The sequence below is a fragment of the Bos grunniens genome, chromosome 6 (assembly GCF_055505025.1).
Source record: "Bos grunniens cultivar Pamir isolate PY7600 chromosome 6, Bosgru_T2T1.0, whole genome shotgun sequence".
NCBI classification, from domain to species: Eukaryota; Metazoa; Chordata; class Mammalia; order Artiodactyla; family Bovidae; genus Bos; species Bos grunniens.
The window spans coordinates 57,553,425-57,570,177 of NC_141170.1; the positions used below are offsets into that span (position 1 = coordinate 57,553,425).

A 16,753-nucleotide genomic window follows, 5' to 3' on the forward strand; every position below is an offset into this window, starting at 1 on the left:
AAAAGGACCAGTGTTGTTATACATTAAATTCCTAGACAGGCTGTACTTCTTTATGTCAGATTTCACTTAAAGTATCAGTGCAGGACAAGACCAAGAAGAAAGGACAGAAACATAACCTTCAATTAGGTATTACTTCAATCAAAATCAGATTAGAAAAGTCAAAGAAGTATCAGGAATTGGCTTCTTTCAGGGAGTCCTTTAAACAAAATCTACCACTTGGAATAACTATTGCACATCAACTTGAGATTTTTTTTAATAAGTTAATATTCTTGTCTAGCTATGTGATATTTTTCCGAGTAATTTTACTAGGAGGAAACTGGATATAATTTGGTACCTTTCCATATGGCATTGACATGGAATAACAAAACGGCAGGTGGGAAAGGGGAGGGAGGAAGACATAGAAAATATAGAGTGAATTATAATGGGTAAAAAAAGTTTCTTAAAAAGGGTGAAGAATTTGAAACTGTAAGAACAAATTGTGGGTGTATACAGGTATATGTATAAAAGAGTTTAATATCTTAAAAAATAAAATTGGAATGTTATTTTTCTTAAAATATACAGCATGCAAAATGCTACAATTGTAATGGTAAAAAATGTACAGAAAACTAGATTTTCACAATTTTCCAGTAAATGACAATTCTGGGTCAAAAAATTACCACTACAAACCCTTTAATCAAATGTTTATTTTTTGTTTCTGGCATTACAATTTGCTATAATTGGTAAACTTCAATCTAAATAAGTTTATAGACACTGACCTAGGTCCTTAAACACCCCCTTATCCAGCAAAGAGATTATTCACCAGCTATCCCTCTTGCGTGGACAACGCTCACCGGTACCTGAACAACTTAAAGTGCGTGTGAACTGGTTTGATGAATGGAGAGACACAGCTGTAGTTTTGCACTCAGTTTTTAATTACTGAATTATGTTTTTTCACCTTGATACTTTATGATCATCAGAAAGCTACTTACATAATTTATAATCATACTTTATGCTAAATGCCCATTTGTAACTGCAAGAAACTCATGTTACACTATTGACTATGATATTAAACAAAGTCATGGTCACAAGTTTTTGTATAAGAGGTTTATGTCTCTATCTCTTAAAGCAAGAAATATCACACAGTTCAGATTTACATAAGTAGTGCCTCTTTTAAAATAAATTAAAAATAAAATGCTGTGGTGTCTGTAAAATTATAAATATTTCTAGTCCACTTTACAGAATGTTAAAATACTTATAAATGCATTATCTCCTAGTAAATACACATGGCAGCATTGGAGCCAGTTAAAAAAAACAAAAACTAAAAACCAGTCATCACACTGGCCCATGGAAACATCTAGGGTTATTTTATATTTCCTACCATTAGAAAAATTAAACTAAATAAGGAAAAAAACAAAGGAGAGAAAAGAAATTTTACAAAATGGCAACTAGCATGACCTAAAAGAGTGTACTGAAGTTATCTTCCTTCAATTCAGTAACAGAGTCCTATTGGAATGAACATTTATGGATAACCAAGTTATTACGACAGTGTTCCTCTTAGTGCTCAGGTTTGACAACCTATGTCAAAATAATTTCTACATTCTGTAAGGAAAGACAGACTTTGAAAATGGAGTGACTGTTTCAAAAACCAGAATACAAGATTTAGCCAGAATGTTCAAGATTGACAGGTTTTGATGGAGTGAAATCTTCACTGGCCACAAAAAAAAAATCATAATCTTACGGATGCTGCTTATTTTTACCCATGTGAAGGAAGGAAACATGATTGCAGGTACAATACACACTGACAGGCTAAAGTAAGAAATTATGAACAATTTAAGTAACTAAAACGTTTCCATTGAAACATAAAAACATGATTTCCAAATTGATTCAACTTGTAATAGGTCTCTTAGAAGAAGCTGTTTTAGTTCTATGGACTGTTGAATTGCCCTTTTCATATAAATACTTCCTCCATCTTCAAATAAACGGCTTCTGAATGGCATTGACTCCCTCAGGGTGGGAAAGTAGTCTTGGCAAACTTGGTTCCAAGGCTCCCTCCAAGGTGATTCATCCCATCAAGTTTATAATATCTCTAAATCTACATGTCGAACTTCAGGATTTCGTTTCTGGAAGGAAAAAAATCACCGTTACGTTATTAATAGCAAAAGACAATCTTCTATTTCCTTTATTCCTTTTTTAAAAATTTTATTTATTTTTAAATTTAAATTTATTTATTTTAATTGGAGGCTAATTACTTTACAATACTGTATCAGTTCTGCCACACACCAACATGAATCCGCCACGGGTGTACACGTGTTCCCCATCCTGAACCCCCCTCCCACATCCCTCCCCGTTCCTTTTTATCAACTTTACTTTATTTACGTAGATCCACCATATGGCATGTGGGATCTTAGTTCCCCAACCAGGGATCATACCCATGTGCCTCCAGCATTGGAAGCTCAGAGTCTGAACCACTGGACTGCCAGGAGAGTCGCTCTTTTTATTTCTTTTGCTCCCTAAAGCCAATGAAAACTTTTGATCAAACTATTTCGCTGTAGCATAGTATCAAGAGAAATATTTACATAGGGAAAAACACAAGATCAATAGATAATGACCAATTATACACTATAAACAGTAACAGTAAGTAGTCCAACCTCCCTGAGTTTTGTCCATATGTTCATTAACACAATAATGAATTAAGAATCTAGTACATGCAAAGTATTGCAAAGCAGTGCAAATACTCATTTGTGGTGAAAATCACTGCAGAACAATAATAATCAGAATTAAGCTGATATTAACTTATTTTACATATTCCAGTAACGGTCCATATAGTCTTGATCTAAGACTGTTCTAGAAAGTAGAGCTATGGTTATTAAATAAGACTCTGCTTCTAACCCTGAGGGACTTAGTTTACTCAGAGGCAAGTATATGAATAACCTTTATGAGTTAAAGCATTATAACTAATAATAATAATCAGTTAACCTTTAATGAGCAGTTACTCTTGTGTCAAACACTGTGTAAGAGGCTTCATGGAATAGTATGCACTTTAAAACTGTCATAATAACCAATTATTTCCATTTTACATATGGGAAAACTGAAGGTTAAAGAAATTAACTAACCATCCAAAGTCACACAGCTAGTAAGTGATGGAGGCAAGACCGATTCCAGGCCTGACTCCAGACCCCAAAGCTCCTAACTATTTTTATGTACTAAATAATGATTCTGGTTATAATAACATGAGATCTATTACTTTCGTTCACGAGATCCAGAAAGAATTCACTGAGGATATAATATCTAACCAAGGTTTGAATACAGTGAGTTTTCCAGACAGATGAGGAAAAGGGTCTAGACAGAAGAAACATGAGCAAAGTCAGACAGCCTGCGAACTCTGCACTGGCAACACAGTGTGATCAGCACAGAAACTGCAAAAGGGCGGGTTAGTGATAAGGCTGGAAAGATAAGCAGAAGTCAGACTGTAGAAAAATCTAAAGAAATTTCAACAACAAAAATTATTATAGGCCTAGACTGTAGCAAGCACTGAAGTATACAACAATGAACAAGAAACAAACAGCACTTGACTGGAAAGAACTTATCTTTAGTGAGGAAACACACGTTAAGTAAGCAGACATTATAACGTTATGCTACTACAGAGCAAGTTAAGATTTGGGAGGATTTTCCCACTATGGATATGATACGTAACGCAAGAACTTTTCCTTTGACTTGAGATTAATTGTACCTTATGACCACCTTCTCCTCCTCTCCTCCTACAGGAGGAGAAGGGGACAACAGAGGATGAGACGGTTGGATGGCACCACCAACTCAATAGACAAGAGTCTGAGTAAACTCCAAGAGTTGATGATGGACAGGGAGGCCGGGCATGTTGCTGTTCATGGTGTCACAAGCAGTCGGACACGACTGAGCGACTGAACTGAACTGATGACCACCTTAGTAGCTATGCTTCCCTCATAGCTCAGTCTGTAAAGAATCTGCCTGCACTGCAGGAGACCTGGGTTTGGTTTCTGGGTTGGGAAGATCCCCTGGAGAAGGAAATGGCAACCCACTCCAGTATTCTTGCCTGGAGAATCTCATGCACAAAGGAGCCTAGGAGGCTGCAGTCCATGGGTTGGCAAGAGTTGGACACAATTTAAGGGACTAAACCACCACAACCACATTAGTCAGGGATATCTGCACCTAAAAGTGTAGGCAAAATGTGGCATCTTGGTTTGAAAGACTTACATAACTCAAAAACATGAGATAATTCAGTCTACTAATGATTTCAGTTCGGTTCAGTCGCTCAGAGTGTCCAACTCTTTAAGACCCCATGGACTGCAGCATGCCAGGCTTCCTTGTTCATCACCAATTCCCAGAGCTTGCTCAAACTCATGTCCATCGAGCTGGTGATGCCATCCAACCATCTTATCCTCTGTTGTCCCCCTCTCCTCCTGCCTTCAATCTTCCCCAGCATCAGGGTCTTTTCAAATGAGTCAGTTCTTCGCATCAGGTGACCAAAGTATTAGAGTTTCAGCTTCAGCATCAGTCCTTCCAAAGAATAATCAGGACTGATTTCCTTCAGGATTGAATGGTTTGATCTCCTTGCAGTCCAAGGGACTCTCAAGAGTCTTCTCCAACACCACAGTTCAAAAGCATCAATTCTTCAGCACTCAGATTTCTCTACAGTCCAACTTTCACATCCATACATGACTACTGAAAAAACCATAGCTTTGACTACACAGACCTTTGTCAGCAAAGTAATGTCTCTGCTTTTTAATATGCTATCTAGGTTGGTCATAGTTTTTCCTCCAAGAAACAACGGTCTTTTAATTTCATGGCTGTAGTCACCATCTGCAGTGATTTAGAAGCCAAAAAAATAAAGTCTATCACTGTTTCCCCATCTATTTGCCATGAAGTGATGGGACCAGATGCCATGATCTTAGTTTTCTGATGTTGAGTTTCAAGCCAACTTTTTGACTCTCCTCTTTCACTTTCATCAAGAGGCTCTCTAGTTCTTCTTCACTTTCTGCCATAAGGGTGGTGTCATCTGCATATCAGAGAAGGCAATGGCACCCCACTCCAGTACTCTTGCCTGGAAAATCCCATGGACGGAGGAGGCTGGTGGACTGCAGTCCCTGGGGTCGAGAAGAGTCGGACACAACTGAGTGACTTCCCTTTCACTTTTCACTTTCATGCATTGGAGAAGGAAATGGCAACCCACTCCAGTGTTCTTGCCTGGAGAATCCCAAGGACGGTGGAGCCTGGTGGGCTGCCATCTACAGGGTCGCACAGAGTCGGACACAACTGAAGCAACTTAGCAGCAGCAGCATCTGCATACCTGAGGTTATAGATATTTCTCCTGGCAATCTTAATACCAGCTTGTGCTTCATCCAGTCCTGCATTTTGCATGATGTACTCTGCATATAAGTTAAATAAGCAGGGTAATAATATACAGCCTTGACATACTCCTTTCCTGATTTGGAATTAGTCTGTTGTTCCATGTCCAGTTGTAACTGCTGGTTCCTGACCTGCATACAGATTTCTAAGGAGGCAGGTCAGGTGGTCTGGTATTCCTGTATCTTTCAGAATTTTCCACAATTTGTTGTGATCCACACAAAGGCTTTGGTGTAGTCAATAAAGCAAAAGTAGATGTTTTTCTGGAACTCTCTTGCTTTTTCCATGATCCAACAGATGTTGGCAATTTGATCTCTGGTTTCTCTGCCTTTTCTAAATCCAGCTTGAACATCTGGAAGTTCATCATTCACGTACTGTTGAAGATTGGCTTGGAGAATTTTAAGCATTACTTTGCTGGCATGTGAGATGAGTGCAATCGTGCAGTACTTTGAGCATTCTTTGGCATTGCCTTTCTTTGGGATTGGAATGAAAACGGACCTTTTCCAGTCCTGTGGCCACTGCTGAGTTTTCCAAATTTGCTGACATATGGAGTGCAGCACTTTCACAGCATCATCTCTGACAGTTTGAAATAGCTCAACTGGAATTCCATCACCTCCACTAGCTTTGTTCATAGTGATACTTCCTAAGGCCCACTTAACTTTGCATTCCAGGATGTCTGGCTCTAGGTGAGTGATCACACCATCGTGATTATCTGGGCCGTGAAGATCTTTTTTGTATAGTTCTTCTGTGTATTCTTGCCACCTCTTCTTAATATCTTCTGCTTCTGTTAGGTCCATACCATTTCTGTCCTTTACTGAGCCCATCTTTGCATGAAATGTTCCCTTGGTATCTCTTAATTTTCTTGAAGAGATCTCTAGTCTTTCCCATTCTATTGTTTCCCTCTATTTTTTTGCATTGATCACTGAGGAAGGCTTTCTTATTGCTCCTTGCTATTCTTTGGAACTCTGCATTCAGATGGGTGTATCTTTCCTTTTCTGCTTTGCCTTTAGCTTCTCTTCTTTTCTCAGCTATTTGGAAAGCCTTCTCAGACAGCCATTTTGCCTTCTTCCATTTCTTTTTCTTGGGGATGGTCTTGATCACTGCCTCCTGTACAATGTCATGAACCTCCATCCATAGTTCTTCAGGCACTCTATCTATCAGATCTAATCCCTTGAATCTATTTGTCACTTCCACTATAAGGGATTTTATTTAGGTCATACCCAAATAGTCTAGTGGTTTTCCCTACTTTCGTCAATTTAAGTCTGAATTTGGCAATAAGGAGTTCATGATCTGAGCCACAGTCAGCTCCCGGTCTTGTTTCTGCTGACTGTATAGAGCTTCTCCATCTTTGGCTGCAAAGACTATAATTAATGATTTAATGGCTTCTAATTAAATCACGTGCACCGTCAGTTGCATCCAACTCTTTGTGACCCCATGGACTACAGCCCATCAGGGTCCTCCGTCCATGGAATTTTCCAGGCAAGAATACTGGAGCAGGTTGTCATTTCCTACTCCAGGGGATCTCCTGATACAGGGATTAAAACTGCATCTCCTGCACTGGCAGGTGGATTCTTTACCACTGAGCCACCTGGGATGTCCCAATTAAAGCAAAATAAGCTTAAAAATAATAAGCTTATATGATTATGATAAGAATAAATACACTTAAGAATGGCCAACTTGTTAAGTATTCTCCAGTCCATACTGTGATGTACTGTTTCCAATAAGAGTAAAGCCAAAATTAAAAATTAGTTTTAAAAATCCATTATTTTCCTTGCCAGGGACATAAAAGCAGATAGAATGGAAATGTAACATATATTCATTCACCAATTACCCAGCATAAAAAGAATCATCTCACATTTTATTAAGAACAATGGTTTTCAAAGTTTGGTCCAGGGATTACTGGGTTATGGAGATATTTTCAGGGGTGACTCCGAGGTCAAACTATTTTCCTAATTACATAAGACGCTTTTTGCCTTTTGTATTATGCTGACATTTCCTCCAATGGCATAAAAGCAATGGTGGATAAAACTGCTGGGACCTTCATACAACTCAAGACAACTTACACCAAACTATACTGACATTCATTTTGCTTCTTTACTGCCACTCCATTGGTTTTTTTTTAAGCCAGTTTCACTCTGAAATGTCCTTCATGAAGCAGTAAAAAGTACTAATTTATTAAACTGAAATTGTGAATACAATTTTTAAAAAATGTTTTGTGATAAAATGGGAAATATGTATAAAGCCCTCTAGTGCCACACAGAAGTCTGATGTCACAAGGAAAGGAACCCCCATGACTGCCTGAATTACGAGCTCAATCAGATGCTTTTTATCTGAACACCATTTTTACTTGAAAAAATAACTAACAAACCATGGTTATTAAAATCTGGTTATTTGGTAGGCACCCTCTTGTGAAATAAACAAAATGAGTCTACTTCAAGAAAAACAACTAATAGTATTTTGTTGCTAATAATAAAATGCAAGCTTTCAGGTCAAAATTAGGATGCTGAAAAACTCATATCCACCATGATGAGTCTGACAGTTTCCCAATATTTAGAAATGTATCAACATTTGAATGATGTGCATAAATTCAATGAGCCAGTATTTTCCAAATGACCAATTCATAATGCTAAAGAATTATGCATGGGTTAAAAGATCCCATCAGACAGAGAACAAAGACAGGCTAACAGATTTTAATATAATAATGTATAGGACAGAACTTATTGTACCCAAACAGAGTTCTGACAGTTGCTCTTGGCTACTGGGAGATAATCTTCAGGCCCTTGGAAATCCTGCCTGATAATTATGTTTTTATCTTTGGCCACATGGTGGCTGCTGTATCTCCAGAAAGGGGTGGAGACTAGAGGTGTCAGCTCTTCCTTAGAGGGGCTGGAGATGAGAGATAGGCTACTCAAGCAGTCAACTACAGAGCCCCGAGAAAACTCCTGGATACCTAAGCTCAGCTGAGCTTCTCTGGTTGGCAGCACTCCATGCAAATTGTCACACATCATTACCATGAATGTAACACTGTCCATGACTCCCCGGGGAGAGGACAGAGAAACTCCAGGTTCAGAACTCTGCTCTATACACCTCTTTCTTTGACTAGCTTTAATCTGTATCCTTTCACTGTAACAACCCATTCAGTGAGTTCTGTGAGTCCTCCTAGTGAATTATCAAACCTGAGGATAGTCTTAGAAACTCCTTGAACTTTGCAACTGGTATCACAAATGAAGATGGTCTCCTGGACTATGCCCTCTAACTTCAAACACTGTATGAAAAGTTCATTGAATGGTTTCATATTTCACATCACAACTAAGCTTTAAGAGGTTACCAATTGCCAGGTTTTGATATAATATTAAAAGAGAATATAACAATTTAGCTTTTTAAGTGAATGCTGCTGCTGCTAAGTCGCTTCAGTTGTGTCCGACTCTGCGACCCCATAGACGGCAGCCCACCAGGCTCCCCCGTCCCTGGGATTCTCCAGGCAAGAACACTGGAGTGGGTTGCCATTTCCTTCTCCAATGCATGAAAGTGAAAAGTGAAATGGAAGTCGCTCAGTCGTGTCCAACTCTTCGCAACCCCAGGGACTGCAGCCTACCAGGCTCCTCCATCCATGGGATTTTCCAGGCAAGAGTACTGGAGTGGGGTGCCATTGCCTTTTCCGTTTTAAGTGAATAAATATTCTTAAATTTCTCAATTGTAATTTATAATTTGCTAAGTATCAATAAATATAACCTACCAAAAAAAGCTCAAGTCCTCAATAATATTTAAGACAGTAGAATCCTAATATCAAAATACGTGACAATTACTCATCCAGAAGTTCTGAAAATCATGCCTGATAGAGCTCATGAACTATAATATTAACATTAACAAAATCATCAAAATTAAAACAAATACATTAACAAAATCATCTTTTTTTGAAGGGCTTTGATCACATACGTAGATTCTAAAAGATAGTAAAATAGTGATAAAAATGTTTCCCTTCAATTTGTCATTCCTCATCAACTTTTAACAATATTAAAGATTGATCAACATCAACTGAAGAAAATTCACTGCCTTCAACAAGCTATAGATGTTAACAATCATTTACAAGTTTTCTTCACTGCAAACGATTAGAACTCCAACGTCAACAAACGACAATTTCAGAACACAGAGGTATTTTTAAAGGCAGTCTGGTTACGTAATATTTTAGTTAAAAAAACGATAGGTTGTAATGCTATCCAACTGAACAGAAACAAACAGAAAATATAAATTAATGTCAGACAGATTAAAGAAAAATGTATATACTTAAAGTCACTTTCTTTAAACTTTTGAACAGAATCTAAGGTTTCCCCTTTACCTTTCTCTAAAAATATTAGAGACCACTTCTTAAAGACAAACCTCTGACTATTTTAGAAACTAAGCAATCAGTATAGAACAGGGGTTAAAAATACTGAATCTTAAACTAAACAATAAAGGTTCAAATCCCAAGTCCCCTGTTTCCTTGAGTATATTATCTAACTTCTCTAACCTGGTCATTTTGTTGACCGTAACTACTGATACGTTATGAGGTTACTGAGAAGATAAAAGCACACAAGTAATGCAATTAGCAAAGTGCCTGACATAGATAAATATTCAAAAAATAGGTGACACTGTTAGCATATTATTATTATGAATATATCTTACTTTCAGTTCCTTCTCAAGTCTATCTACTTCAGCTCCTAAAGTATCAATAATATTTTCTCCATGTTTAAGCATAAAGGTCTCTAGTTCTTCAGGAGTCTTCACTTCTTGAATTTCCTATAAAAGAAAATGATAGGATAAAAACAAAATAAATTCTTAAAAAAAATCATAGTCATACATTGATAATTTCTTCTAAAAATTATAACAAATACCATTGAGTTTTATGAAATATGGAAAACTTTCAAGCCATAAGCAATGGACCATCTATTTCTAAAAAAAAAAAAAAATCAATCTCAGAAAAATTGAATACAATGACCCACAGAGGTAATACTGCAAAATCAGTGAGAAATGAATGGACAAATCAGTAAGTAGTGCTGAGAAAATTATTTTTTAATAGGAAAAAAAGCCTAAATCCCTTAAACTAATAAATAATTCCAAGTGGACTGAAAACCAAAGGTATAAAAGTAAACCATAAAATTTTTAGAAGAAAAGAATATTTTATGATAATGGGATACAGAAAGGTTTCTCAATCAAGATAATAAAAAGCATTTCAAATTTGACATAAAATTAAAAACTGCATTAAATCTTCTGTAAAACAACAAAGTGGAATGATAAGTTACAAACTAGGAAGTTATCCACATATACGTAACTGAGGAACGATTAGTACTCAGCGTATTAAAAATAAAACATTTACAAATCTGTCAAAATAAGAGAAAGTAAATTAACAATGAAGTAAGTAGAGGAAATTCCAATGGTCAATAAATTTCTATGCTTATTATCCTTACTACTATCACGGAAATATCAACTAAATCAACAGGATAGTATTTTATATCTATCATAATGACAAAATTTTTAAAACTCTGTCAATACAGTCTACTGAAGATGTAGCAATAGAAACTTTGCTACATTGATGATGGAAGTTAAACTGACATACTTTGGAGAACAATTTGCCAATATCTAAGGAAGCTGAAGATATGTTCAGCCCATTGCTCACATATTTTAAATCGAGCTATATAATAATGCCCTAAATTTCTTGCACATGTGCCCTAAAGTTTTGCACATGCAAACAAGGAAACATGTATAAAAATGCCATCGTAGTGTTGTTTCCAATAGTTTAACACTGGGGCCAATATAATTTCCCATCAAATGGGGACTGGATAAATAAACTGCAGTATGTTCATTTATACAATGAAATACTATATAGCAAGTAAAAGTAAATTAATAGGGTATATATTACCATAAAACACACTGCTAAACAAATTATATAGATAATCATATTATACCATTTATAACAATTTTCAAACATCTAAAATGTTATTCTATCTTGTGCTAAGAAAAATATCTTGAAAAATATAAAAATCTGAATGGAAATGACAAGTACTAAATTCAAGATAATTGTTAGTTCTTGGAATGGAAAAAAGAGAATGAGATCTAGAAGGAGAAACAAGGACTATAACTATTTTTGTAATGATTTCTTTTCGTTTTTTACAATCTTAAGCAAATACAGTATTGTAAATGTTAATATTAGACAAAGGCAAGTGGTAACCTCTGCTCTCAGAGAAGGCAATGCACCCCACTCCAGTACTCGTGCCTGGAAAATCCCATGGATGGAGGAGCCTGGTGGGCTGCAGTCCATGGGGTCACTATCAGAATGACACGACTGAGCGACTTTCCTTTCACTTTTCACTTTCATGCATTGGAGAAGGAAATGGCAACCCGCTCCAGTGTTCTTGCCTGGAGAATCCCAGGGATGGCGGAGCCTGGTGGGCTGCCGTCTATGGGGTCGCACAGAGTCGGACACGACTGAAGCGACTTAGCAGCACCAGCAACCTCTGCTCTATTCATTATACTATCGTCTATAAATTTTCTTTTAAAGTACTCCTAATAAAAAAGCATGGATTCTGGAGATACAGATATCTAAATGAATATCTGACTCCATATTATGGCTCTGAAATTTAGGCAAGTTATCTAATCTTTCTGTGTCTGAATTTGCCTATATATAAAAATTAAGGGGCTTCCTTTGTGGCTCAGTGGTAAAGAATCTGCCTGCCAAAGCAAGAGATATGGGTTTGATCCTTGGTCCAGGAGGATCCCACATGACATGGAACAACTAGGCCCTTGGGCCGCAACTATTAAGCCTGTGCTTTGGGCTTCCCTGGTGGCTCAGAGGTTAAAGCGTCTGCCTGCAATGCGGAGACCCAGGTTCAATCCCTGGGTTGGGAAGATCACCTGGAGAAGGAAATGGCAACCCTCTCCAGTATTCTTGCCTGGAGAATCCCATGGACGGAGGAGCCTGGTAGGCTACAGTCCACAGGGTCGCAAAGAGTCGGACATGACTGAGCGACTTCACTTCACTTTGGAGCCCAGGAGCTGCAATTACTGAGCCACTTGCTCCAACAGCCAAAGACCACACACCTTAGAGTCCGTGCTCCGTAAGAGAAGCCACCACAATCAGAAGCCCACGCACCACAACTAGAGTAGACCCTGATGCTGCAACAGGAGGAAAGCCCACACAGCAATGAAGACCCACTACACCTAAATTAAATAAATACGAATTATTAAAAATAAATAAAATAAAAATGAAAATATTAATTCTTCACCTCACAGGTTGTTGAGAGTAAATAAAATAACATATATAAAATGTGTGGCACCAACAAGCACTTTAATAATAAATTACCTTTTCTGCTGTCTCCTTTGAAACACTCTTACACTAAGTAAAAAGGTCTTTGTCAAATTTTAGAGCCCTAAGAAGCTGAAACTTGAAGTGACTTTAAGACTTACAAAGAAAAGCTTTTATTTTATTTACTCAGGAAGTAACTCTTCAACCCTTGGCTATATTAGAAAAAAAATTTAAAAATACATAAACTTACTTGTAGCATTTGGTCAAAATCTTGTTTTTCCAAATACGATCTCGTAACAACTCGTCCATCGAAATCTACTTCTGCCTTAAATCTCACTTTCCCTAATCCCAGGTCTGTGGCTTTAACATCATGAATTGCCCTGTAATCAATAACAATGCATACAAATTTATACACACACACAAACTTTTTAGTGGCAAAAGTCTAGAATTCTTTTTTTTCCACCAGTGATGAAAATGGACTAAGATGGCTTCCAGAGTGCTCACCATTAACCACCTACCATTTTCCAAAAAATTGCTCGTTAAGTTTTTTTTTTTTTGATATAATGCCATACAAAGGTGCAAACAATACTATTTTACGGTAATTTTAATATACATTAATCACATAGTTTGTAGATTAAAAAATCAACTCTAAATTGCTTTTTACAATACTGTCATTTTATCTCATAATCTTTTTTTCAATAGCTCCTTTTTCACACAATGCTCAGAAGTACTGTATTAGAATGAGCTTAATAATAACTACCTAACAGGACGGATTATAGAGTTTTGCCAAGAAAATGCACTGGTCATAGCAAACACCCTCTTACAACAACACAAGAGAAGACTCTACACATGGACATCACCAGATGGCCAACACCAAAATCAGATATATTATATTCTTTGCATGCAAAGATGGAGAAGCTCTATACAGTCAGCAAAAGCAAGAGAGGGAGCTGACTCTGGATCAGATCATGAACTCCTTACTGCCAAATTCACTTATATTGAAGAAAGTGGGGAAAACCACTAGACCATTGAGGTATGACGTAAATCAAACCCCTTACGATTATACAGTGGAAGTGAGAAATAGATTCAAGGGACTAGATCTGATAGATAGAGTGCATGATGAACTATGGATGTTATACATAGTTTGTGACGTTATACAGGAGACAGGGATCAAGACCATCACCAAGAAAAAGAAATGCAAAAAAGCAAAATGGCTGTCTGAGGAGTCCTTACAAATAGCTGTGGAAAGAAGAGAAGCGAAAAGGAAAGGAGGAAAGGAACGATATACCTGTTTGAATGAAGAGTTCCAAAGAATAGAAAGGAGAGATAAGAAAGCCTTCCTCAGCGATCAATGCAAACAAATAGAGGGAAACAATAGAATGGGAAAGATTAGAGATCTCTTCAAGAAAATTAGAGATACCAAGGGAACATTTCATGCAAACATGGGCTCAACAAAGGACAGAAATTGTAGGGACTTATCAGAAGCAGAAGATAGAGGTGTCAAGAATACATAGAAGAACTGTACAAAAAAGATCTTCATGACCCAGATAATCACGATGGTGTGATCACTGACCTAGAGCCAGACATCCCGGGATGTGAAGTCAAGTGGGCCTTAGAAAGCATCACTACGAACAAAGCTAGTGGAGGTGATGGAGTTCCAGTTGAGCTATTTCAAACTCTGAGAGATGATGCTGTGAAAGTGCCACACTCAGTATGTCAGAAAATTTGGAAAACTCAGCAGTGGCCACAGGACTGGAAAAGGTCCGTTTTCATTCCAATCCCAAAGAAAGGCAGTGCCAAAGAATGCTCAAACTACCACACAATTGCACTCATCTCACATGCTAGTAAAGTAATGCTCAAAATTCTCCAAGCCAGGCTTCAGCAATACGTGAACCGTGAACTTCCAGATGTTCAAGCTGGATTTAGAAAAGGCACAGGAGCCAGAGATCCAATTGCCAACATCCACTGGATCATGGAAAAAGCAAGAGAGTTCCAGAAAACATCTATTTCTGCTTTATTGACTATGCCAAAGCCTTTGACTGTGTGGATCACAATAAACTGTGGAAAATTCTGAAAGAGATGGGAATACCAGACCGACCACCTGACCTGCCTCTTGAGAAACCTGTATGCAGGTCAGGAAGCAACAGTTAGAACTGGACATGGAACAACAGACTGGTTCCAAATAGGAAAAGGAGTAAGTACATCAAGGCTGTATATTGTCACCCTGCTTATTTAACTTATATGCAGAGTACATCATGAGAAAGGCTGGGCTGGAAGAAGCACAAGCTGGAATCAAGACTGCCGGGAGAAATATCAATAATTTCAGATATGCAGATGATACCACCCTTATGGTAGAAAGTGAAGAAGAACTAAAGAGCTTCTTGATGAAAGTGAAAGAGGAGAGTGAAAAAGTTGGCTTAAAGCTCGACATTCAGAAAACTAAGATCATGGCATCTGGCCCCATTACTTTATGGCAAATAGATGGGCAAACAGTGGCTGACTTTATTTTTCTGGGCTCCAAAATCACCACAGATGGTGATTGCAGCCATGAAATTAAAAGATGCTTACTCCTTGGAAGGAAAGTTATGACCAACCTAGACAGCATATTAAAAAGCAGAGACATTACTTTGCCAACAAAGGTCCGTCTAGTCAAAGCCATGGTTTTTCCAGGAGTCATGTATGGATGTGAGAGTTGGACTATAAAGAAAGCTGAGCATAGTAGAATTGATGCTTTTGAACTGTGGTGTTGGAGAAGACTCTTGAGAGTCCCTTGGACTGCAAGGAGATCCAACCAGTCCATCCTAAAGGAGATCAGTCCTGGGTGTTCATTGGAGGGCCTGATGTTGAAGCTGAAACTCCAATACTTGGCCACCTGATGTGAAGAGCTGACTCATTTGAAAAGACCCTGATTCTGGGGAAGACTGTGAGCAGGAGGGGAAGGGGACAACAGAGGATGAGATGGTTGGATGACATCACCGACTCAATGGACATGAGTTTGTGTAAACTCCGGGAGTTGGTGATGGACAGGGAGGCCTAGCGTGCTGTGGTTCACGGAGTTGCAGAGAGTCAGACCCGACTGAGAGACTGAACTGAATTGAACAGGATGGATGTGGGAAATAATGAACCAAGATACATAAAATGTTTAATATGGCACCACTTACACAGCAGGCTTTTAATCAATGACATTTGCAAAGTAGATTAAGATGGCATGTTTAATTTATAGATAAAAGAATCCCAGAGGGATATGAGAGACCTAAGGTAATTTATCTAGTCAACAGGAGAGCCAGGCCTCACCCCAGATCTTTCGATATCCAAACCTAGTGGCCTTCCCGTTATACCATTCTGCCTCCCAGAAAAGGAAGCAGACGCTCAAGCATAACTGATTTTTATCCTTCCTGCCCTAATCCTAGGCATCAATCTTCCCCGGAACACTATTGATAAATTCCCTTCTTTTTATGGTAATCACTATAATATCTTTTGTTTACAGGATACATAAGAAAACTAAAACCCCTCTGAATTCTAAGGACATTGAGATTTTCTACTGGGAAAACAAGCCTAAGTGAGGCACCAAGTACTCTTAAAACATCTGCCTGAGAGATCTTAAGCAAGTTACTATGGAGTCTAAAATTCTTTATCCATATGAATATAGATTTATAGATGAAAATAAGAATTAGTGGCTGAATATTTATAAAGTTATATATGTCCAAATTGAAACAGAACTTGTCCAGATTTGTAAGAGGCTATATAATTTATTCATTTTAGAAAAGTGTATCTAACTCAGTCTTAACAAATGATTTAAAATACTCATGACTTGACTAAAATTAAATAGCAGTTAAAAATATTGATATACTTTCCCCTTATACTCTTAGTTAATTTATATATCTTAACTGCAGATAGAAAACTGTGATAGGCAGTGTTTATCATGGTTCCAGCGATCCTCTCCTCTTGTGTTCAGGCCCTTGTATAACCCTGTCTCTTTCAATGCAGGCTACCCCTGGTGATTTGCTCCTAACCAAAGAATATGGCAAGATGATGAGGTGTCATTTCAAGATCAGGTGACTGATCTGTGACTTTTATCTTGTCCACACTCAATATCTATTGTCTTCTCTATTTGCA

At 37.7% G+C, this 16,753-nt stretch overlaps 1 protein-coding gene across 4 annotated transcripts in view; it reads right to left on the bottom strand.

Moving 5' to 3' along the window:
• Positions 1–663: 663 nt before the first annotated feature.
• The window catches only part of SLC30A9 (solute carrier family 30 member 9), an 86,457-nt gene continuing 70,367 nt past the window's right edge, over positions 664–16,753 (bottom strand). For all 4 annotated transcript variants that reach the window (XM_086407732.1, XM_086407731.1, XM_086407734.1 and 1 more), the window contains 3 exons: positions 12,888–13,017; positions 10,021–10,134; positions 664–2,099 (listed from right to left, as the gene is read on the bottom strand). In XM_086407732.1, coding sequence (XP_086263858.1) covers positions 2,055–2,099; positions 10,021–10,134; positions 12,888–13,017 — 289 coding nt within the window. In that variant the 3' untranslated portion in view covers positions 664–2,054. The remainder of the gene's footprint in view (positions 2,100–10,020; positions 10,135–12,887; positions 13,018–16,753) is intronic.